The 25,253-nt window shown below is 47.8% G+C and overlaps 2 protein-coding genes across 2 annotated transcripts; one reads left to right on the top strand and one right to left on the bottom strand.

Annotated features, from left to right (window-relative positions):
- The first annotated feature begins 70 nt into the window (after positions 1–70).
- LOC117995995 (endoplasmin-like) lies at positions 71–12,066 on the top strand. The gene is made up of 7 exons (XM_034984008.2): positions 71–247; positions 523–612; positions 6,927–7,087; positions 7,162–7,616; positions 8,653–9,538; positions 10,336–10,492; positions 10,564–12,066. The coding sequence occupies exons 1-7, from the start codon at positions 202–204 to the stop codon at positions 11,106–11,108; spliced, it is 2,340 nt and encodes a 779-aa protein (XP_034839899.1). The 5' UTR covers positions 71–201; the 3' UTR covers positions 11,109–12,066.
- On the bottom strand, positions 1,120–5,561 carry LOC138404622 (uncharacterized protein FLJ46347-like). The gene is made up of 7 exons (XM_069509192.1): positions 5,487–5,561; positions 5,054–5,369; positions 4,449–4,880; positions 3,911–4,390; positions 3,585–3,737; positions 2,780–3,411; positions 1,120–1,617 (listed from the first exon to the last, which is right to left on the bottom strand). Exons 1-7 carry the CDS (start codon positions 5,559–5,561, stop codon positions 1,396–1,398), a joined length of 2,310 nt encoding a protein of 769 aa, XP_069365293.1. The 3' UTR covers positions 1,120–1,395.
- Positions 12,067–25,253: the final 13,187 nt, after the last annotated feature.

A 25,253-nucleotide genomic window follows, 5' to 3' on the forward strand; every position in this document is an offset into this window, starting at 1 on the left:
TCAACCAATGATAACAATAATTTGGTGTTATCTTTTTTCATACAACATCTATGAAACTGGAATAGAGAAGATTTTTTTGGCAAACTTCCTCTATTTCTGTTGTCGCACAGTCGGGACTAGAGGCGTTCAACGGCGTCATCCGCCGGTATTTAGTGCATTTTGTGGGATATTTATGAATAAATCAGTTGAAGTGAATTAGAAATGAAGCGCTACTTTTTGTTAGGGGTAGGCGTCCTACTGCTCACAGGTGAGGCTTCATAAAACAATTTATATTCGAAAAAGAATGATGTCCACGTTGCTTTATAACTAAATAGATAGATGTGAAACTCGTATATTGTAATTTTGAGAAGTAAATACATTCGTTTGTAAGGTGTCGTGGTATCGTCGCGAGTGGAGTGGTGTTCACTTTGCGGGAGTTAGTGTACCGTATAACGTCTTACAATAACAACTCGATATAACGTATTGCGTATGAACTGTTGCACCTCGTAACTGCAGTGAGGCATGTCTGTCGGTCTGTTGCAGGATGGTGCCGCGCGCAGGACGCCGCGCCCAGCGTGGCCGCGGCGACGGTGGACGCGGACCTGGGCGCCTCGCGCGAGGGCTCGCGCACTGGTGAGTGCTCAGACTCCCCGTATACCTCTCATACTAGCCAACTAAACTTGTCTATAACAGACATATATATTTTACAGAACATAATATTATACTAATATGATAGACAAAAGCATCCACGATAATATTAATAAATCATTTTTCCTTATTCTAATCTCTCATAAAAGTCAAATAGCGTTCTAATAAAATGTACAAAGCCAATGGCACAGCAGAGATTATAACGAGGATTAACTAATATGTTGCCTGCTATCATACCCACGTGTATCTGTCACCCTACTGTTATCATACCCACGTGTATCTGTCACCCTACTGTTATCATACCCACTGTATCTGTTATCCTATCAGTGGTGTTCTATTACAATCTAGTCCTAGTAGTTATGTTTTCCATAATTTATTATTTAAAGTAATTTTAATCAATCGAGGGTCGGATGTCTTTAGTGCAGCTTATTGTATATCATAATAAAAGAGTATGAAAATATAAATAAAGAACCTGCAAAGAACTATAGCTGTTATATTTTATTAATTAGCAAAGTTTTGATTATTTTACAATATATTCAGCACAATCATGATTGGGATATTCTGTTAGGTCAGCAAGTATAAGTTTGGTAAGTTTGAAAGAGACAGTGGTTTATATTTGCTGCTACAAACTTTTTATGCATGAATCAAAAACTATCAATATATTATGTAGTATGTCATCCTGCAGACTTGCTGCGCCACAGGTTAGCAATATATGCAGTATGCCATCCTGCAGACTTGCTGCGCCACAGGTCAGCCCTGCAGCACCACTCATTTCCCATTTGAATCCCATTCATTTTGCGTTCCATTGCTTGTGCTATTGACGGGCGGCGGCGGCGGCGGCGGCGGCGGCGGCGGCGGCGGCGGCGGCGTCAGCGTCAGCGGCGCTGCAGCACGCGCAGGCGCTCCTTGAGCCAGGCCGAGTCGCGGATGTGGTGCTGCAGGCGCGGGTCGGCCTGCAGCCGCGCGCCGCGCTCGCACCACCAGCCGTACCTGCGGGCGCCACTGGTGTTAGATCGATCGCAAAGTCGTGTTCCGCGAGCTATCCAACCGGCTGTGAGCTGAGCCATCGCACCATTCGCGTGCAGTGCTGTGAAATAGTACATTACATTCCAGGCCTGAAATAAAGCGATTACTGGCTGAGTATCTATATTGTAAGGCCGAGGCGAAGCCGAGGACTTCTAAGTGATAGGGACGAGGCGCTAGCCGAGGCCTTTTAAACTAAACGAGGTTGGTAATCGCTAATTTCGGCAGAGATATTGTATATGATATAATATAGTACTTTTCTTCCAATTGCGTGGAAACAATAAAAAAATAATAGAAGAAACAAAGGTTTAATTGATACGAAAATGTATATTGTATTTTTTCGACATTTTGCACGATAATTAAAAAACTATGATGCATAAAAATAAATAAAAATATGATTTGGAATGTACAGGTGAAGACCTTTCATATGATACCCCACTTGATATAGTCACTCACTTCGAAAGTTGAAAATACTAATTATTAGTTCATGACCACAATTTAATTTTTCTTGTGTGATCTAACCCTAAATTCACGGTTTTCAGATTTTTCCCCAAATGTCAGCTATAAGACTACCTGCCAAATTTCATGATTCTAGGTCAACGGGAAGTACCCTGTAGGTTTCTTGACAGACAGACGGAAAGACAGGCAACAGTGATTTGAGAGGTACGGAACTCTTAAAACTAAAAAAATACCTAATTAAAAAAATAAAAATTATTAAAAAAGATTTAAAAAAAAATTATATACAATATATACGATTTTATTAATACAAGTCAGAATATTAATAAAAACGTAACTACAAAAACTCAATTTATTTTAGTCGACACCATAAAGAATCGCGTCATCAGTATGAAACTGTCCAGCAATTTCCATTACAGTCCTCTTGGAAATTGTTGGCGTGCCGTCAGTGAGGAGCCGATAGCAGTCCTCAGTCCTCTGTAGTGAACTGTTCAGTAAAGTAGCAAATTCCTAGCAAGTGGGAGATAAGTTACTTAGGTGCGGGTGACGACTGGCGACAAGTCAACGGCTCGCAAGTGTCGGTGTGCTCGTTGCATACATAGTAGCGATACTACCGCGTCGCGCGCCAGGCTCGCGCCGCGCACCACGCTCGCTGCACACACGTTCAACGTACTCGTGCGAGGCGGTGAGAGGCGCGGCGAGGCGCTCGCGCGGCCCCGCGCGGAACATGGCCTGCACGCGCCGCAGCGCGCTGCGCTCGCGCGCCGCGTCCGCGCCCGCGTCGCGCGCCAGGCTCGCGCCGCGCACCACGCTCGCTGCACACACGTTCAACGTACTCGTGCGAGGCGGTGAGAGGCGCGGCGAGGCGCTCGCGCGGCCCCGCGCGGAACATGGCCTGCACGCGCCGCAGCGCGCTGCGCTCGCGCGCCGCGTCCGCGCCCGCGTCGCGCGCCAGGCTCGCGCCGCGCACCACGCTCGCTGCACACACGTTCAACGTACTCGTGCGAGGCGGTGAGAGGCGCGGCGAGGCGCTCGCGCGGCCCCGCGCGGAACATGGCCTGCACGCGCCGCAGCGCGCTGCGCTCCGCGCGCCGCGTCCGCGCCCGCGTCGCGCGCCAGGCTCGCGCCGCGCACCACGCTCGCTGCACACACGTTCAACGTACTCGTGCGAGGCGGTGAGAGGCGCGGCGAGGCGCTCGCGCGGCCCCGCGCGGAACATGGCCTGCACGCGCCGCAGCGCGCTGCGCTCGCGCGCCGCGTCCGCGCCCGCGTCGCGCGCCAGGCTCGCGCCGCGCACCACGCTCGCTGCACACACGTTCAACGTACTCGTGCGAGGCGGTGAGAGGCGCGGCGAGGCGCTCGCGCGGCCCCGCGCGGAACATGGCCTGCACGCGCCGCAGCGCGCTGCGCTCGCGCGCCGCGTCCGCGCCCGCGTCGCGCGCCAGGCTCGCGCCGCGCACCACGCTCGCTGCACACACGTTCAACGTACTCGTGCGAGGCGGTGAGAGGCGCGGCGAGGCGCTCGCGCGGCCCCGCGCGGAACATGGCCTGCACGCGCCGCAGCGCGCTGCGCTCGCGCGCCGCGTCCGCGCCCGCGTCGCGCGCCAGGCTCGCGCCGCGCACCACGCTCGCTGCACACACGTTCAACGTACTCGTGCGAGGCGGTGAGAGGCGCGGCGAGGCGCTCGCGCGGCCCCGCGCGGAACATGGCCTGCACGCGCCGCAGCGCGCTGCGCTCGCGCGCCGCGTCCGCGCCCGCGTCGCGCGCCAGGCTCGCGCCGCGCACCACGCTCGCTGCACACACGTTCAACGTACTCGTGCGAGGCGGTGAGAGGCGCGGCGAGGCGCTCGCGCGGCCCCGCGCGGAACATGGCCTGCACGCGCCGCAGCGCGCTGCGCTCGCGCGCCGCGTCCGCGCCCGCGTCGCGCGCCAGGCTCGCGCCGCGCACCACGCTCGCTGCACACACGTTCAACGTACTCGTGCGAGGCGGTGAGAGGCGCGGCGAGGCGCTCGCGCGGCCCCCGCGCGGAACATGGCCTGCACGCGCCGCAGCGCGCTGCGCTCGCGCGCCGCGTCCGCGCCCGCGTCGCGCGCCAGGCTCGCGCCGCGCACCACGCTCGCTGCACACACGTTCAACGTACTCGTGCGAGGCGGTGAGAGGCGCGGCGAGGCGCTCGCGCGGCCCCGCGCGGAACATGGCCTGCACGCGCCGCAGCGCGCTGCGCTCGCGCGCCGCGTCCGCGCCCGCGTCGCGCGCCAGGCTCGCGCCGCGCACCACGCTCGCTGCACACACGTTCAACGTACTCGTGCGAGGCGGTGAGAGGCGCGGCGAGGCGCTCGCGCGGCCCCGCGCGGAACATGGCCTGCACGCGCCGCAGCGCGCTGCGCTCGCGCGCCGCGTCCGCGCCCGCGTCGCGCGCCAGGCTCGCGCCGCGCACCACGCTCGCTGCACACACGTTCAACGTACTCGTGCGAGGCGGTGAGAGGCGCGGCGAGGCGCTCGCGCGGCCCCCGCGCGGAACATGGCCTGCACGCGCCGCAGCGCGCTGCGCTCGCGCGCCGCGTCCGCGCCCGCGTCGCGCGCCAGGCTCGCGCCGCGCACCACGCTCGCTGCACACACGTTCAACGTACTCGTGCGAGGCGGTGAGAGGCGCGGCGAGGCGCTCGCGCGGCCCCGCGCGGAACATGGCCTGCACGCGCCGCAGCGCGCTGCGCTCGCGCGCCGCGTCCGCGCCCGCGTCGCGCGCCAGGCTCGCGCCGCGCACCACGCTCGCTGCACACACGTTCAACGTACTCGTGCGAGGCGGTGAGAGGCGCGGCGAGGCGCTCGCGCGGCCCCGCGCGGAACATGGCCTGCACGCGCCGCAGCGCGCTGCGCTCGCGCGCCGCGTCCGCGCCCGTGTCGCGCGCCAGGCTCGCGCCGCGCACCACGCTCGCTGCACACACGTTCAACGTACTCGTGCGAGGCGGTGAGAGGCGCGGCGAGGCGCTCGCGCGGCCCCGCGCGGAACATGGCCTGCACGCGCCGCAGCGCGCTGCGCTCGCGCGCCGCGTCCGCGCCCGCGTCGCGCGCCAGGCTCGCGCCGCGCACCACGCTCGCTGCACACACGGGCAACGTACTCGTGCGAGGCGGTGAGAGGCGCGGCGAGGCGCTCGCGCGGCCCCGCGCGGAACATGGCCTGCACGCGCCGCAGCGCGCTGCGCTCGCGCGCCGCGTCCGCGCCCGTGTCGCGCGCCAGGCTCGCGCCGCGCACCACGCTCGCTGCACACACACGTTCAACGATATCACTCCTTAATTCTGTGTACAATATTTAAATTTATTTGTAACTTTCGATCAACAACTATTCATTTCATTTCAATTCAATATCAACATCCTCACGGGCCGCAGCCCTCCGACGCCGGGCCTCGCCCGACGAGCCCCCGCCCGGCTCCGGTCGCTCGTGACGTCATCCATCTCGCCGGAGGACCCTCCTTCGCTTCCTCGGCCGCGGTTTCCGGGAAAGTGTCAGCGTGGAGAGTTTGTTTGCCTACAAATTGCGAAAACCCTGGGAGCCGTGAGGAGCTGACGGCATCGTTGTATCTTTGGGAACGTATTCGCTAGGCGGCGGGCGCGTGTCGCACCGCGCCGGACTCACGCAGGCCGAGAGGCTTGACGGCGGACACGTCGGAGCGGCCCAGCTCGTGCTGCGTCGCGAAGCGCAGCTTGAACGCCCTGGCGTGCAGCCGCGCGCCCTCGCCCGCGCCGTCGCCCGCGCGCTCGCCCGCGCCGTCCCCGCGCTCGCTGGCCGACAGCGACATGCTCTCGACCGGCACACCCGACGGCGACGCGCGGCATCGACCACACGCCGCCCGGCGCCCGTATCGTAGCGACAGTGTATACTCACATTATGTATTCAACATTTTATGGGGGCCGATGTTAACCGACGCTATCCGTGAAGGGCGTGAAGAGGGCGGAAATGGCCCATTTTATTTTCAGAATTACAGTTTTTTTTTATTTTTTTATTTTATTGGTTTGCCAACAGATAGTACACATATTATAAATAACAATTACAATTCACAGAGAAAAAATTTAGAGTGTACAACCAATTACTGGCAAACCGGCATGCATTTTAAAAGTTTGCAAGTGCGGGATTACCAGTTAACTTAAAGCTAAAAATATAAATATGAAAAAATAAAAAATAAAAACACTGCAATTTACAATAGTACTAAATATTAAATACTAAATATTACATAAAACAAGGAAAATAAGAAAAATTACGAAGAAGCATACGAGTTTATAATGCCGTGTAGCAGGTCCGGACATCTCCAAAGATATGGACGGCAACAGCCGCATCAATATACTGATGCAGCATTTTTTTGTACTGCTGCAAGGAGAGTGAATAAGGATCTATTATCATATTTTTCGCAGTTTTAAAAAGATTATTATGTTCGCGACATCTTCTAATCAAGACATTGTTTTCTCCTAAGTTTGTTCTGCATCCCCTTATAATATAAGGCTTGTACGTAGAAAATCGCGAATTTTTACGGGGCACAGAAAAAATTATTTTGCATAAAATGTTTGGGCAGTCAATTTCATAATTTAAAATTTTGAACAGAAGTACCTGATCGGACCCAGCGTCGGTTTTCAAGTGACATTATTTTAAAATAGCTCAGTCTTTGCCTGTAAGATGTTAATTCTGCTTTTTTATTTTGATGTACCGTTAACAGAAAAAGGAATCGTTTTTGAACCCTTTCTAGTAAAAAAAGTTTTAAATAAACTCTACTGCAGTTTGTGGAAAGATCGAGACAAATCTGTTAGTGCAAGATTCATTGATTGCAGACGCGGAGGCCGTGCTGCGCGAGGAGGAGGCCATCTCGCCCGACGCGCTGAGCGTGGCGCAGCAGCGCGAGCTGCGCGACAAGGCGCAGAACTACACCTTCCAGACCGAGGTCAACCGCATGATGAAGCTCATCATCAACTCGCTCTACCGCAACAAGGAGGTACGCCGCTCCCGCTCGCTCTCTCCCTCGCGCTCGCGCTCGCACTCGCTCACCGCGCGCCTCCCTGTCCGCAGATCTTCCTGCGCGAGCTCATCTCCAACGGCTCGGACGCGCTGGACAAGATCCGGCTGCTGTCGCTCACCGACAGCGACGTGCTGGCCACCAACCCCGACCTCAGCATCCGCATCAAGGCGGACCCCGAGCGGCGCCTGCTGCACATCGTGGACTCGGGCGTGGGCATGACGCGCCACGACCTCGTGCACAACCTGGGCACCATCGCCAAGTCGGGCACGGCCGACTTCCTGGCGCAGATGCAGGACTCGGAGCGCGCGAGCGGCGCGCAGGAGATGAACGACATGATCGGCCAGTTCGGCGTCGGCTTCTACTCCGCCTTCCTCGTGGCCGACCGCGTCACCGTCGTGTCCAAGCACAACGACGACGCGCAGCACGTGTGGGACTCCGACGCGACCTCCTTCAGCGTGGCCGAGGACCCGCGCGGCGACACGCTCAAGCGCGGCACGCACATCACGTGAGTACGCCTCGCCCCGCCTCGCTCGTGTCCGAGCACGACGACGACGCGCAGCACGTGTGGGACTCCGACGCGACCTCCTTCAGCGTGGCCGAGGACCCGCGCGGCGACACGCTCAAGCGCGGCACGCACATCACGTGAGTACGCCTCGCCCCGCCTCGCTCGTGTCCGAGCACGACGACGACGCGCAGCACGTGTGGGACTCCGACGCGACCTCCTTCAGCGTGGCCGAGGACCCGCGCGGCGACACGCTCAAGCGCGGCACGCACATCACGTGAGTACGCCTCGCCCCGCCTCGCTCGTGTCCGAGCACGACGACGACGCGCAGCACGTGTGGGACTCCGACGCGACCTCCTTCAGCGTGGCCGAGGACCCGCGCGGCGACACGCTCAAGCGCGGCACGCACATCACGTGAGTACGCCTCGCCCCGCCTCGCTCGTGTCCGAGCACGACGACGACGCGCAGCACGTGTGGGACTCCGACGCGACCTCCTTCAGCGTGGCCGAGGACCCGCGCGGCGACACGCTCAAGCGCGGCACGCACATCACGTGAGTACGCCTCGCCCCGCCTCGCTCGTGTCCGAGCACGACGACGACGCGCAGCACGTGTGGGACTCCGACGCGACCTCCTTCAGCGTGGCCGAGGACCCGCGCGGCGACACGCTCAAGCGCGGCACGCACATCACGTGAGTACGCCTCGCCCCGCCTCGCTCGTGTCCGAGCACGACGACGACGCGCAGCACGTGTGGGACTCCGACGCGACCTCCTTCAGCGTGGCCGAGGGACCCGCGCGGCGACACGCTCAAGCGCGGCACGCACATCACGTGAGTACGCCTCGCCCCGCCTCGCTCGTGTCCGAGCACGACGACGACGCGCAGCACGTGTGGGACTCCGACGCGACCTCCTTCAGCGTGGCCGAGGACCCGCGCGGCGACACGCTCAAGCGCGGCACGCACATCACGTGAGTACCCCTCCGCCTCGCTCGTGTCGACGACGCGCAGCACGTGCCCCTCGCTAACCGCGCGCTCTGCCCGCAGGCTGCACCTGAAGGAGGAGGCGGCCGACTACCTGCAGCCGGACACCATCCGCGCGCTCGTCAAGAAGTACTCGCAGTTCATCAACTTCCCCATCTACCTGTGGGCCTCGCGCACCGAGACCGTGGAGGAGCCGGACGCGGAGGCCGACGCGGCGCCCGACGCGGCGCCCGACGCCGACGACGTGCAGGTGGAGGACGCGACCGACGAGCCCGGGCCGCCGCGCCGCACCGAGAAGACGGTGTGGGAGTGGCAGGCCATGAACGACAACAAGCCGCTGTGGACGCGCAAGCCGGCCGACGTGCGCGACGAGGAGTACGCGCAGTTCTACCGCAGCCTCACCAAGGACTCGGCGGCGCCGCTCGCGCACGCGCACTTCGTGGCCGAGGGCGAGGTGACGTTCCGCGCGCTGCTGTTCGTGCCGCGCGCGCAGCCCGCCGACTCCTTCAACCGCTACGGCGCCAAGACCGACCACATCAAGCTGTACGTGCGCCGCGTGTTCATCACGGACGAGTTCAACGACCTCATGCCCAACTACCTGGCCTTCGTGCAGGGCGTGGTGGACTCGGACGACCTGCCGCTCAACGTGAGCCGCGAGACGCTGCAGCAGCACAAGCTCATCAAGATCATCAAGAAGAAGCTGGTGCGCAAGGCGCTCGACATGCTCAAGAAGATCCCCGACGACCAGTACGAGCACTTCTGGAAGGAGTACTCCACCAACGTGAAGCTGGGCGTGATCGAGGACCCCTCCAACCGCTCGCGCCTCGCCAAGCTGCTGCGCTTCCAGTCGTCGCGCGGCGCCCACGCCACCTTCCTGGCCGACTACGTGGCGCGCATGAAGCCCACGCAGGCGCACATCTACTACATCGCGGGCGCCAGCCGCGCCGAGGTGAGTGTCGTGTCGTGTCGCGCTCGTGTCGTACTCCACCAACGTGAAGCTCCGCCTCGCCTCGCCAAGCTGCTGCGCTTCCAGTCGTCGCGCGGCGCCCACGCCACCTTCCTGGCCGACTACGTGGCGCGCATGAAGCCCACGCAGGCGCACATCTACTACATCGCGGGCGCCAGCCGCGCCGAGGTGAGTGTCGTGTCGTGTCGCGCTCGTGTCGTACTCCACCATCGTGAAGCTCCGCCTCGCCTCGCCAAGCTGCTGCGCTTCCAGTCGTCGCGCGGCGCCCACGCCACCTTCCTGGCCGACTACGTGGCGCGCATGAAGCCCACGCAGGCGCACATCTACTACATCGCGGGCGCCAGCCGCGCCGAGGTGAGTGTCGTGTCGTGTCGCGCTCGTGTCGTACTCCACCAACGTGAAGCTCCGCCTCGCCTCGCCAAGCTGCTGCGCTTCCAGTCGTCGCGCGGCGCCCACGCCACTTTCCTGGCCGACTACGTGGCGCGCATGAAGCCCACGCAGGCGCACATCTACTACATCGCGGGCGCCAGCCGCGCCGAGGTGAGTGTCGTGTCGTGTCGCGCTCGTGTCGTACTCCACCAACGTGAAGCTCCGCCTCGCCTCGCCAAGCTGCTGCGCTTCCAGTCGTCGCGCGGCGCCCACGCCACCTTCCTGGCCGACTACGTGGCGCGCATGAAGCCCACGCAGGCGCACATCTACTACATCGCGCCGATGTGAGTGTCGTGTCGTGTCGCGCTCGTGTCGTCCCTGCCGACTGACCCGCGCCGCTCTGCCCGCAGGTGGAGAGGTCGCCGTTCGCGGAGCGGCTGGTGGGCGCGGGCTACGAGGTGCTGTACCTGACGGAGGCCGTGGACGAGTACTGCCTGTCCGCGCTGCCCGAGTACGACGGCAAGAAGTTCCAGAACATCGCCAAGGAGATCTTCGACCTGGACGAGAGTGAGTGCGACGACGAGTGCGGCGGAGGCCTGTACGCCAGGCGCGCCTGCTCACCGGCGACTCTGTTGCAGGCGAGGAGCAGCGCGCGCGGCTGGAGGCGCAGCGCGCCGAGTTCGAGCCGCTGACGACGTGGCTGGGCGCGCAGCTGGGCGAGTGGGTAACGCGTGCGGCCGTGTCGCGGCGCCTGGCGCGCTCGCCCGCCGCGCTGGCCGCCACGCCCTTCGGCTGGACGGGCAACATGGAGCGGCTGGCGCTGTCCAACGCGCACCAGAAGGCGGACGACGCGCAGCGCCGCCACCAGCTGGCGCAGAAGAAGCTGCTGGAGATCAACCCGCGCCACCCCGTGGTGCGCGAGCTGCTGCGCCGCGTGCGCGAGGACCCCGACGACGCGCTGCTGCGCGACGCGGCGCGCACGCTGTACCGCACGGCGGCGCTGCGCTCCGGCTTCCTGCTGCAGGAGGGGCAGGCCACGGACTTCGCGCTCAGCGTGGAGGGCATGCTGCAGCGCGCGCTGGGCCTGCCGCCCGGCGCGGCGCCCGAGCCCGACGACGAGCCCGACGCGCCCGACGCGCCTGACGCCGACGACGCCGGCGACGAGCGCCACGAGGAGCTGTGAGCGGTGTGGCGTGCGAGTGAGAGGGAATGATTCGTTTTTATATCGGCACGAGTTGTAATACTGTGTGTGTGCATCAGGATGGCGGGTGGATGTGTACGGACGGGCTCGCCCTGGACATGAGAGCAATGTACCCGATGTACGTGCCGTGATGTGGACGTTATTATATAAAGCAAGTGAGCCGCCAGTGCAGCCTAATACCAGAATGGCGGGTGTATTCCAAATCTGAGCAAATGAGTAACTGAATGTGAAATGACTATCGTAGCAATGTACGAGGAATACACTTAAACATATTCAAAACATAACCAGATTTAGTTAACGGTTTTAGAGTAATTTAAGAATTAAAAACACTTTATATATTAAAGCGCCCGTCTGAATTAATTTATATCTTAATATCTTGGTAATTGCTAATGAATTGAAACAGGCGCTTGGATATGGAGAGTTCTCTTAAACCGTCCACTGCAGCTGATGTTTTGATATGTCGACGTGCATTCCTCGTACATTGCTGTGATGTACCGAGCGTGGCCATCTGTACACATTGCTGTGATGTACCGAGCGTGGCCATCTGTACACATTGCTGTGATGTACCGAGCGTGGCCATCTGTACACATTGCTGTGATGTACCGAGCGTGGCCATCTGTACACATTGCTGTGATGTACCGAGCGTGGCCATTTGTACACATTGCTGTGATGTACCGAGCGTGGCCATCTGTACACATTGCTGTGATGTACCGAGCGTGGCCATCTGTACACATTGCTGTGATGTACCGAGCGTGGCCATCTGTACACATTGCTGTGATGTACCGAGCGTGGCCATCTGTACACATTGCTGTGTTGTACCGAGCGTGGCCATCTGTACACATTGCTGTGATGTACCGAGCGTGGCCACACCCACACATACACATACTCCCGCCATCCTGATGCACACAATTTTGTGTAAATAAACTTTAATATTTATTTATCAGTGATTTTATTTGGAAGGTGTCCACCGCACCCGCTCCAGCGTGACACACTTGCACGTCGCACGTCGCACGTCGCACGTCGCACGTCGCAACTCGCCGAACGCCGTGGCTCGTTCCATAGATTAAAGTATTATTATAAACTAGCTGATGCCCGCGGCTTCACCCGCGTGGTTTTTAGGTTTAAAAAATCACGCGGGGATATGTGGAACGGCTGAACCTATTTTGACGGGACTTTTACAGAGAAGGAGAGAATTAACCGGGGAGTACCATAGGCTACTTTTTAGGGTTCCGTACCTCAAAAGGAACGGAACCCTTATAGGATCACTTTGTTTGTTGTCTGTCTGTCAAGAAACCTACAGGGTACTTCCCGTTGACCTAGAATCATGAAATTTGGCTGGTAAGTAGATCTTATAGGGAATTCTCATTTGGGGAAAAATCTGAAACCGTGAATTTAGGGTTAGATCACACAAAAAAAAAAAATTGTGGTCATGAACTAATAATTAGTATTTTCAACTTTCGAAGTGAGTGACTATATCAAGTGGGGTATCATATGAAAGGTCTTTACCTGTACATTCTAAAACAGATTTTTATTTATTTTTATGCATCATAAATTTTGAATTATCGTGCAAAATGTCGAAAAATACGACTGTAGTACGGAACCCTCATTGCGCGAGCCTGACTCGCACTTGGCCGGTTTTTTTAAACCACTGTCAAAAAAGGAGGAGTTCTACCTATGTACACCGAAATCTTTCAGAGCCTCAATAGCTCAACCGGTAAAGGAGTGGACGTTGCACTATTCCTCCTCCTAGCACAAGCTTGACGCTTAGTTGGAGAGGAAAGGTGAATATTAGTCATTTAACATGGCTAATATTCTTAGAAAAAAAGATCTCCGAGATTACCGAACCGATTTGCGTAGTTTCTTCTTTAATTGAAACTTTGCGACGGAGGAGTCGGAATACAATTTTTTTATGGAACAATTTCCATAAAAAAATTGGATTCCAACCCAACCCTGATGCCTGTAAGGAATTGCATTCCTAAATCGTGATGATTTAAAAACTGGCCTACTAAGTCTGTTAGAAAAAGGAGCAATTTACTCTTATCCGTTGAGGCATGGCCGTAGCCATAGAGTAGGATGGCCGTAGCCATAGAGTAGGATGGCCGAAGCCATAGAGTAGGATGGCCGTAGCCATAGAGTAGGATGGCCGAAGCCGTGTGCGCAATCCCCAGCAAAATAATGTTGAATTTCTTGATCATAGATCTTTAGTGTGTAACGTCGTGTAAAAAATATACCATCAGCTCGAAGCTTCTGTTCCCGAGTTCTGTGTCCTGTGTTGATTTAATCTTTATTTATCATTGAGAATCATTAATCCATCCATACTAATATTATAAATGCGAAAGTGTGTCTGTCTGTCTGCTACCTTTTCACGGCTCAACCGTTCAACCGATTTTGACGAAATTTGGTACAGCGACAGCTTTCATCCGGGGGAAGGACATAGGCTACTTTTTATCCCGGAAAAGTGAAGGATTCCCACAGTATTTTTAAAAACGTAAATCCACGCGGACGAAGTCGCGGGCATCATCTAGTTTTTAATAAAAGAACAAAAAAATTAATACTCAAACTGCACTAAGGGCAAATGCAAATTATGATGAATAAACACCAATTTCTCTGCGTTAAAAGGTAACACACGGCTTCGCTTGTGACGTGTGACGTGTGACGTATGACGTATTTATTTATTTATTTATTTTATTTTATATTTTTATTTAGACAAAAAAAAAGCGAATAATTCACACCAACTTCCAGACCAAAGCACTAGACAAAAAGCCGCGACTGGTGTTGGCAGTTTGCAGCCCAAATAGACCGTAGTCTGTGCTAGGGCTGACAAAGTTCATCGACCTCATTCATACTAATATTATATTATATTATATACTATACTATATTTATACTATACTATATATATATTCATACATTACTAAAACTATACTTTATTTGGTGCAACAGTGTTAATGCATACGGAGTTTAGATATATAATTTAAATAGATAGGATAAGTTGTAATAAGTTAAAGCATTCGTTTCAACAGATCTTGTCATAAAGACGTTTAAAATTTTCAAAAGAGGTTTCTAGGAGAAATTTCTTTATATAGAATTTAAGTTTTTTCTTTAAGGATGGGCGCTGGGCACATAAAATCAGATGTATGACGTATGACAATACCTCGATTGGTGATAAAGTCCATCAAATAATTTAACACGTATAAAAAGAGAAACTAATTTTGTTCGTCACTTTTCACTTACATATATCAAAACAATTGATCGAAGACAACTTACCACAAGGCACAAACTAAAACAACATGTTTTTTCATAACCTCTAGTGATCGTATTTGTATTTGAAATCAATTGCAAAAAACGAAATCACCCAAGTCCACCCGATCGCTTCACTCGCGTAACGAGGCGATTCATTACACGAGTGTGAGTGAAGCGATTGGGTATGTTCGACTCGACTACGTTCGGCCGGATATTCGGCTATCCGGCTTTAAGGTTGGCCGAATACCCGGTATCCGGCCAAACCACTATCCGTTTCATCTCTAATTTAGACTATATTTTGACGTAATTTTCCTTTATTACCTGTTATCTCCCAAAGCCACCCTGATCCAAACGAACGTTCCTCTCAATGTTGGGGACAATACGCAATCTTTCAGCTTTTATAAAATAACGAAGGTCTGGCACGCGCTGGCTCTTAGTCCATTAGGATAGAATTTACATATTTAGCACCAAAGGAGCATAAAGTGATGAGTATTTATACGTCCATGGCGGACGTGTCACGACCCTAGAATAATAAATACTATAGAACGCTGATGAAGTTACTTTTGTATGAAAACTGCGCGAGCCACCTCGCACACTATCTTAAAGAATAGCGTATTCAGCAACACAGCCATCGCGACTCTACTATTGGTCAAAAAATTACAAGCAAAAATCGTCTGTATCTTCTTAACGGTAGGGTTGATTTTGAAGTACCATTCAAGTATTGTATTGCCAGCTATGATAAAAATTTGCACAATAAATATTTTCAGTTCTTAATATCATGTTCCAAGCGTTGATAATTATTGTGCTTATTGTGCAAACATCTGAAAAACAGGTTTCACTATATAAAGTACATGTCGCTCGAAGTAAGCACTTTAAAAATAATTAATTAAATTATTGTGAAAATTTTTGTACGTCACTGGCAATACACAAGCCACTGACAAATAGTGATGTGTAACAATTGGAAGTCGATATCGATAATAATTATCAATACATCATAATTATTGGCTATCTTAAAAAAATATTTACATACATGACGATTTCTAACAGACTTTCGAAAAAAAGGTTCTCAACTCGACTTATATGTATGTTAAATATCAGTATGTACCTACCTAAGTTACCAATCTTCTCACTTCAGCCGAGATCCTGTTCTTACGATTTCAAAATCAATAATGGTACCGGAAATGTCTATAATTCAGTCATTCTGTAGAATACCTAGTCAATCCATGATATACCTGTCTTGTTTTGGCAAAGTATAAAATATGCAATCTATTGTTGTCCATCATCATCATGATCAATCCATCGCCGGCTCACTGCAGAGCACGGGTCTCTTCTCAGAGTGAGAAGGGTTTGGTCGTAGTCTACCACGCTGGCCATGTGCGGATTGATAGAATTTATATAAGTATATTGATAGACTAGATAGTAAATAGATCAGTCTGTCAGTCAGGCCGGAGGAAGTCTTATTATATAAATAGATCTACTATTGTTGTATTACTACCTACTATAAATTATGCTATAGTACTTAAACTTTTTTATAACAATAGGTACCACAAGATGTTTAGCCTTTATTAACAAAAATACACTATCGATAAAATTATCGACACACGCAAGCCCAAAATTAAGAGCGTTGACGCGTGGGACCACTTCGCAAGTTCTTTGTTTGTTTGAAAATGAAGGAAATTTTTGTATGAATTTGTTTTGTTTGCTGGCCATCTGTTTTCCCCGACCGCAGCGATAATCCTTGAAGATACTTAGTGTATATCCCCTTATAGCAATAGCTTCTAATCTGCCTACAAGAGTAGGAACAGAGACGGTATTAAAAGCCTTGGTGAGATCAATAATCACGCCTACTACTTTGTTCTTAGCTTCTATACGATTAACAATTTGATCAGTCAGAAGGTTGATGGCATCTTCTGTAGACTTTCCCTTCCGGAAACCAAACTGATTCTCAGATAATAATATGTTATGTCTATTCAAGAAGCTGGCTGGCTGGTTGTTCAGAATTTTCTAGATGACATTTGAAAGCATTGTTAGCACTGAGATAGGTCTATAATTTGTAATTAAGGTACTCCAATAAATTTTGTACAATTGTGACTTTAAGGATTTTTTTTCTGAAAGAAAACCTTCAAGCTCTGTGCACATGCCAAGTGTCAAAAAAGAGTTCCATACAAAAATGTTCTAGTGAGCCTTATGAAAATTAAAAATAAATTTTGTATGGATGTGAAGTTTTTTTTCACTGGTTCACAAATCACCAGTGACCCAAGTTGTCGAACATTTTTTGTTTCGTAACCGTCTGTCTGATAGTTTTCAAGAGCCTTAAGGGTATCCTAGTCAGTTTTTCACGTCTGGCTATCTTTATAATCTTGTTGCCCTAGAGTTTTCACTTTTACGCACACGGAAAGTTTGCTCTGCTTGACCACGATACGTGATCATCATTAGCTATGATTGGAAGACTTGAAATTGGCACAATACAATTTCGTAGCTGGGCCAATTTCAAAAGTAGCCTGTGATTTAGTAGGATTTACTAAAAGACCATGCATAACAGTTATTTTTTGTTTTGATATTTCTAGGTCATCTGTAATCAGTCATTGGTATTTTTATGAGTGTGTCAAGAGTTGGGAGAAGGTCATTCCATCGAAAAACTCTTCTCATAAGGCTTTCGGTGGCTTTAGTGCCCACAAGACAGTTCTTATATTCTTCTAAGTGACACTGTAAGACTATTCGTATGGACGTATTCGTATGGATAGTTTGGCCTTATGTTTCTTAGCATTGCTATGTCTATCTTCTCTTATTGTAGGCATTACGAGATACTCGTGTGTTTCCGATGTTTTAGTAAACCACTAAAACAAACGGGGCTTTGAGTATTTACCGTGTGAAAGACTGAGTTTTGATATCACTGTAGTTTTTGTATGTTAGAAATAAATGTCTTTGTTAGAAATAACCAGTGAATGTGTTTATTATATGTGTTTTTCGTGGTTATATGTTAACTAAAGACGCACTCAAAATCGTATAATTTAGTAAACGTCTTCCGCAAGAATAAGGATTTGATAGGATTATTATTTTTCAATAAAATTAATAATTCATTAGCAATAGATCTTTAAAAAAGGCTTGTTCTTAAATATTTCAACCTTTTTATTCGTTATTACTCCTAATATCTGTAGCACTTCGCACATGAATAATTCCTAAAAAATCGGTAATTGTGTTGAACGCTCTTAACATTGTCAACCGATATAATTTTTCGAGATTATGCCTCGATCTAAATATTTTAGTAGATTTTTATCTTATGGACGAAAGAAATTCCTTTATTTACCCGGACTCACATTTTTATTTCGCATACGACTTATAATTACAGTAAAACTCGGCATCTTTTCGAGTTTTGTACGGCAGCTTGTGACGTTGTAAATTTTGAACTACTAATTAGCGTTTCGCTTTTAATTAAAATCTATTTTGTTCAAAGTATGTTGGTGCCACCTAGCATCAAGGTGCAGAACTACGCGTGGGTCGATGTTCAGAGTTCATTCGAGCCACAATAGATGGCGTTTGCTTCGTTGTCAATTGTCGTAAAAATAAAACAAAAATAATTAAATAAAACCATAATATCATTTGTTTATTGTTAAGTCATTAACAAAACGGTTCTTATAATATATCCTTAGGTTCCGCAAATATTCAAAAATGAATTGGCTTCATGATCAAACTAAATGAGAGCGGCCACACTCGGGTTGCGTCTGGCAACACCGATTGGTGAGATTTAGAATTTTTCTGGAGTCAACATGTGAAGACGAATTTTTTCGTTCCAGGAAAATCTCACTCTTTTTCGCCCATGGCTTCGCCTGGGAAAATACAATAGTTATAAATTTAGTCATCCTAACGTATTTCAATGTTTCATCAATTATGGTGAGTGAAAAATCAAGTAATGTGGATTCGACAAAATGGCGGTTTGGTTAGAGAAATCCTAATTTCATGATTTCCCTTTCAGTTCCAGTTATTTTACCTTCCCAAATAAATGAGGATAATGGGTTGTGGGTGGACTCCTGAAAACCATTGGTGGCCAGGAGTTCAATAGGTGAGTTGTGTTTGATCGGGAAAATTCCACGTGTCGAAATTTTCACACAGCACAAATTATAATCTTGTTTTTTCTTTGTTACAGGGTTTCCGTTTGCGTTTCCGTTTTTAGTTTTCGGTTTTCCGTTTTTTTTTGCTTTCGTTTTCCGTATTTATTTCTTTGCACATTCACGTTGGCAACTTAATTCTATGGATAAGACTTGGTGAAAATCTTTGTAATGAAACATTTCGGTTGTGAAGAATCAAGTTAAATTGAGTTTTGGATCTTGGCCGATGCCGTCCAGCTACATTGCAGTCTTCGCACCTACAAGTAAGCAAATGTTTGTATCCTGGAACAGTTTAGTGAACCTTCTTAGTGTATGTGTACAGTAAGAACCCTGTCTTTACTACTGAGTTTTTATTTTGAAACAATTTTATGAATTTTACTGTGTCATTGTCTATTCCATGCCAATGGCATCTTAAATTTAAAACATAGATTTTATGTACTATCTACCTAAGGCATTCTAATGTATCTAAATTAAGTCTTGGCATTAAGCTAGAATAACTAAGCATTATTAGCCATCATTATGTATTAAGCGACCCCGGTAAAAGTTACATTAAAAACAATTTTGCCTAACATCTAGCAAATTTCATTTATAACACCTCATATACATTACAAGGGAGTCGACGGCTAGCTTCTATTCTTTACTAGGTAGATAGATCAAGTAAATTATTTTTTTTTCCTCTAATCTTTGTAAGGTGGTAGATTATTCCGTATCCGGGTATATTTCTATTCCGCCCAATTTACCACCCTTACAAATGGCGCCCGAACGTTTTTTTTATATAGTTATTTCAGTATATTTTGAGAAATTTTGTGAATTTTATGAAATGTACTCCGCTGATTGTACAATTTTCTAAGTAGTGACACATTGCAAAGAGCACTAAGCTGTTTTTTATGGTTAACTAACTAAATAATAACTAATAGTTAGAAATTTTGTTTGATAGTTTAAGTAATTTTCTGAGTATAGTCCAACATTGGTTTTTTTTCTTATTTAATTAACACATTATAAATGGTGCTTATGCCGTTCAATTATGTTATTTGACTTACCTTGGAGGTGTATAAGTGAATGTTTGCCTTCAGTTTAGTAATAAACATTGCTTAACTGAGTTGTTGTTGGGTATTGCTTTCAATAGTAAGTACATCTTATGTTTGAAAATTCCGGTAACTTAGTATAATTAAAGTTTTGAAACGCTATGTGCCGTTAACTAGTTACACACATACATTTATAAATACTAAGAGTTACAACTTGTGAAACTAAATATATAAACTATATTCAGAGATTACATTAAGTTCAAGTATGAAGTTATGAACAATTTTTTTTTCAGTGACTTGATACTTCATTATTTTGTTGAAATTTTGTTTAGAGCTGTGTTAAGGTTATGATAAAAGCTACTTCACACACAAAACATGTTAAGTTTAAGTGAATGCTGGTAGTTTAAAGTGACATTTAGAAACAGATTTTGTTGTATTTTAGGTTATGTGTTAAAAGTGTAAAGTAACAGTCATCAAACCATTGCACAATCTCTTTGTTTTTTTTTTGACAGATAATATGCTAGTCAGAGTTCATTGCAACTTTGCTGCCTGTTTACTTTTGTAATTGTAAAGGTTGTAACACACTGTGTACTCATAAAGGTGATACTGCACCTTACAATCATTTATTCAATTTTGGGAAGTTTATTTTGTTATATTTTGTTTACTATAGTAATAATATGTGCTTGTATTATTAACAATATTTTGGAATAGGAACATAATTGATAAAATAGGTTAGGATAGACTTAAGAATATTGTTTTTGTTGTGTATTTTGCTTGTGTATATTTAATAGTTTAAATAACTTCTTTTGTGTTTGTGTTTAACCAATTGGTATAAGGCTAAACATAGACAGTTACACAAGCTCGATATTTTGTTAAATGTGTTTTGACTTAACACAATGGAACAGACTTTTGCCCAGTTTCATTCACTTTTGAAGGACGAATTGTGTTATGAGGTATCCATTCGTTCCGAAACTCCAGCACCTACAGTGCTAGGTTTAAAGAAACAGTTAAAACAATTAATTCAGGAAATTCCTTCTGAATCAATTTTAGAGACAGATTTCTCTTCTGAAAGTGAGTTAGGGGTTATTACTAAAAAACTTCAAGACTTAGAAGATTTATTAAAAAAGTGTTCTGACACTAAAGATAGACATGCCCTCTGTAGGTCTAAAGCTTTAGCTTCACATTTGTACTTTAGAATTTTGAGAATACAGTGTTCCGAACTCAGCTTAATAAGTAGGAAGAGTGAATTACATACAAAGTTGCAGAGTTTGATTTCCAGATTAGATGCTGACAATGAGTCGTCTCACGACGAATCACTGGATTCCGAGAGTACCGCCGTTGACTGCACTGGTGATAAAAATGTGGCCAAGTGGAAGTTAAATTTCAACGGACAGGGTGATCCGCGCAGTTTCATCGAACGCGTTGAGGAATATAAAAGATCTTATGGCGTTTCAGATGGAAAATTATTTGTTTCTGCATTTCATCTTTTTACAGGCCGAGCATTGTTATGGTACAGAGGCAACAAATGTCAAGTTTCGTCTTGGTCAGAATTGAAAACTTTATTTTTAGAGGAATTTGATGCAGTAGATTATGACTACAGGTTGCTAGGTGAAATTCGAGCAAGAACACAAGGCTCTGAAGAACCTGTGTCTATCTATTTCGCTGTAATGTTTGGCATGTTTTCAAGGTTGTCAACACCACTTTCCGAAGAACAAAAGTTACAAATTTTATTACATAATATTCGCCCTTTTTACTCAGAACAATTAGCTCTTGTTGACATTAAGTCTGTCGCAATGTTGAAGGAAAAGTGTCGCAAACTAGAGGCTGCGAGGCAGCGTTCCGCCTTATTTTCTGAGCCTACTAACAGTAAGGCAACTTTAAGTTCAGAGTTTGCTTACAAACAAGTGACAAAACAGATAAACACACTTTCAGTCACACCTGCACCTAAGGTTGATACAAGTAAAGGCACTGATTTTACGAAAACAAATAAACAACTATGTTACAAGTGCGGCAAGGGTAACCATTCCTTTAAATTTTGCAGGACAGTTCCGAAATTTATTAGATGTTTTTCGTGTGGACGTCAGAACTTTACAGTAAAGACATGTCCAAGTTGTAGTAAAAAGGCGATTAGTAAACCCGCTCCGGACAAAAATTCAAAAAACTAATTAGTAAGAACTGTGCAGAGACACAAGTAAAGAACTTGGTCATTAACAACAAAACATCCCTTTTACCTGACACAGTTCTGTATTCACTGGATAAACGAGACTTTAGGCCACATTTAAAGGTTTTTGTTGACGGTTTTGAGATTACAGGTTTACTAGATTCCGGTGCTTGCGCGTCAATTTTGGGTAACCAGGCGCACAAGGTTTTTTTGAGATTCGGTTATAAATTGCATAGCAGTATTGATACCACATTTTCAGTGGCAAATGGAGACAAACTTGATTGCATGGGTTATATGTTTATTCCGATTACTTATAATTCCGTAACTCACATAATAAAATTTTTTGTAGTACCCTCTATAATAGCGGATGTTATTTTTGGCTGTGACTTTTGGAAAACATTTCAGTTAGCCCCTGGCATTTTTGATAATTTAGAATTAATTAAGGCACCTTCTCAATTTTACAATATTTGTGCGATTGATAATAAACAAATTCATACCATCACTTCTTTTGAAAACTTATCATCTCAACAGAAAGAATTAGCCCAGTCTGTAGTAAATAAATTTTTAGATATTTCTTCAGAGAAAATTGGATTGGGTAGAACAAAATTAATTGAACATGTTATTGACACCGGTGATGCCTTGCCAATAAAAATAAAACAATATCCACTTTCTCCCGAAAAGAAGGAAGCTTTAAGTAAAGAGTTAGATAGGATGCTGGAAATGGACGTAGTTACTCCGAGTGAAAGCCCTTGGAATAACCCAGCAATTTTAGTGAAAAAGGCAAATGGAGACTGGAGATTTTGCCTAGATTGCAGGAAATTAAATTCAGTGACAAAGGGGGATTCATACTCAATACCGTACATTCCACAAATTCTAGATAGCTTGAAAGAGGCAAGGTTTTTATCATCGATTGATTTAAGTTCAAGTTTCTGGCAAATTCCGTTAGCTAACGACTCTCAGGAAAAAACCAGTTTTACAGTTCCTGGTAGAGGGTTATTCAAATTTAAAGTCATGCCGTTTGGCCTATGCGGTGCACCAGCACGACAGCAGAGGTTAATGGACCAGTTATTTAATCAAAATTTTTGTAGTGATATGGAAAATGGAATAGTATTTTGTTATATAGATGATATTGTTATTTGTTCTGCTGATTTTGAAACCCATTTAATTTTATTAAACAGAGTTCTGGATAAACTAAAAATGGCTCAACTATCCATAAATTTTGATAAATGTAATTTTTTTAGAAACTCTTTGAAATATTTAGGGTATATAGTGGATGAATTTGGTTTACGCACAGATCCTGGAAAAGTTGCCGCAGTTTTGAACTTTCCGACCCCAAAAACTGCACAGGAGGTAAAGATTTTCCTAGGCACTTGTTCTTGGTACAGGCGCTTTATTAGGAATTTTTCAACCATCGCTGCACCACTCAATAGACTAACGAGTAAAGGAAAGAACGCACCTAAATTTGAGTGGAGCGAACAGGCAGAGGTAGCATTTAATACATTGAAGAATGCGTTGGTAACCGCACCTGTTCTTGCGGTACCGAATTTTGAAAAACCATTCAAAATACATTGTGATGCTTCTGCATATGGTGTGGCGGTATGCTAACGCAAGAAACCGATGGTTGCGATCATCCCATTGCGTATGTCAGTAGGAGCCTAAATAAAAACGAAAGGAATTACAGCGCGACGGAACGCGAGGCTCTAGCTGTGATTTTTGCAGTGGAGAAATTTCAGGCTTATTTTGGTTCCAAGCCAGTCACAATTATCACAGACCATGCATCCCTAAAGTGGTTCTTAAATTTAGAAAATCCCTCAGGACGACTCGCCAGATGGGGTTGTAGATTATCACAGTATAATTTTGTTATCGAACATAGGAAGGGTTGTGATAATGTAGTTCCGGATACCTTGTCGAGACTCATACACGTAGATGTAGTTGGTGATCGTAATGATAACTCTAGTCAACAAGTTTTGGTAGATGACTGGTATGACAAAACATTTAATGGCTGTAAAATCAATCCAGCAAATTTTCCGAATTTTTGTATTTTGAACGATAAACTATATCGTTACAGTAAATGTAAATACCAGCTTCTCAGTGAGTTCGACTGGAAAGAGGTAGTCCACAAGAACGACATCCTTAGAATTATGCAACAAAACCATGCAGACGCAACTGCAGGTCATTTTGGTGTGTTCAAAACTCATCGCAGATTATCCCTCAGATATTTTTGGCGTGGTATGTATAAGGACGTGGTTGAGTACGTTAAGAATTGTGATACTTGCTCTGCGTATAAACACACGACATCAGCCACTCCAGGTCTGCTAGGGAAGCCTAAAGTCTGCGAGAGACCTTTTCAGGTCATTTCGGCTGATTTAGTCGGACCTTTGCCTAGGTCTAAATCAGGATTTACATTTCTTTTTGTGGTGACGTGTTGTTTTTCGAAATATACAATGTTGTTTCCGTTACGGCGTGCCACAGGTGCCGCTGTTGTTAAAGCGCTAGAGAATTTTGTATTTTTGAACCATAGTGTTCCAGAGACTGTGATTGTGGACAATGGGTCCCAATTTACAGGATCTGAATTCCGTAATCTCATTAAGCGTTATAATATTCCGAAATTACACTACACACCACTGTACACTCCGCAAGTTAACCTTGTTGAGAGGTACAATAAGGTTGTTATGACTGCTGTAGCCGCTTTTGTGAAAGATAACCACAGGTCCTGGGACGAAAACCTGTACAAGGTCCAGTTCGCCATAAACAGTGCGGTTAATGAATCCACTGGATTCTCCCCGTTCTTCCTTGTCCACGCTAGAGAACCGGTTTAAATGGTTCCTTCTATAAGGACACGGATAAGGAGTACGAGGCCGGAATTCCAAGGGAGGAATACGCAGGAAAGTTTGGAAATTTGGAGGACATATTTGGTCAGGTTAGGAGAAATTTGTTTCAGGCTCATGCAGAGTATGCAACGCATTACAACTTAAGGCGTAGGTCTGCAAGCTATTCTGTTGGGGATATAGTGTGGAAAAAGACCTATCCACAAAGCGACGCTACAAATTTTTTCGCAGCTAAGCTGGCACCTAAGTATGAAAAGTGCAGGGTTGTCAAGGTTTTGTCACCTTTGGTTTATGAACTAGTTAGAGTAGCTGACAACCACCCAATAGGCACTTGGCATATTAAGGATATTAAGAAGTAGATATTTGCCATTACTTAGTTTGGTCTAAACTGTTTGAATATTTAAGTTATCAATATTCAATTAGGAATTTGTATGAGTGTAGTGATGTACTGAGTTAACAGTTACATTACCATGGTTCAGTTGAGGATGAATGTAGTGGATGTATGTAGGGATGAATATGTGATGATTGGAATGCTTGTGGTAGACCAACCGGTTGAGAAAGTAAAAATGCAAATATCGTACTTTGGGGATAACGAAAAGGGGGGGTTTTGTGTTTTGTTTTCGTTTTCCTTCTAGATAATGGATCATTTCTGTTATTTTTCCGATTCTGTTCCGAGATCTATTTTCTAGGAGAGTTATTTCGTTTTTTTTTCTCATATTCCGATTTTGATTCGGTTTTATTTTTCCGAATGGGATAGAGAACGGTTG

This window comes from Maniola hyperantus, unplaced genomic scaffold (assembly GCF_902806685.2).
Source record: "Maniola hyperantus unplaced genomic scaffold, iAphHyp1.2, whole genome shotgun sequence".
Lineage (NCBI taxonomy): Eukaryota > Metazoa > Arthropoda > Insecta > Lepidoptera > Nymphalidae > Maniola > Maniola hyperantus.

Coding starts and splice junctions, on each gene's coding strand:
- LOC117995995 (XM_034984008.2), top strand. CDS start 202: ATGAAGCGCTACTTTTTGTTAGGGGTAGGCGTCCTACTGCTCACAG. Junction 613..6,926: donor GCGCGAGGGCTCGCGCACTG/GTGAGTGCTCAG, acceptor CATTGATTGCAG/ACGCGGAGGCCGTGCTGCGC. Junction 7,617..8,652: donor AAGCGCGGCACGCACATCAC/GTGAGTACGCCT, acceptor CTCTGCCCGCAG/GCTGCACCTGAAGGAGGAGG.
- LOC138404622 (XM_069509192.1), bottom strand. CDS start 5,561: ATGGATGACGTCACGAGCGACCGGAGCCGGGCGGGGGCTCGTCGGGCG. Junction 5,370..5,486: donor GCGTCGGAGGGCTGCGGCCC/GTGAGGATGTTG, acceptor GTGTGTGTGCAG/CGAGCGTGGTGCGCGGCGCG. Junction 4,881..5,053: donor CTCGCACGAGTACGTTGAAC/GTGTGTGCAGCG, acceptor ACGTGTGTGCAG/CGAGCGTGGTGCGCGGCGCG.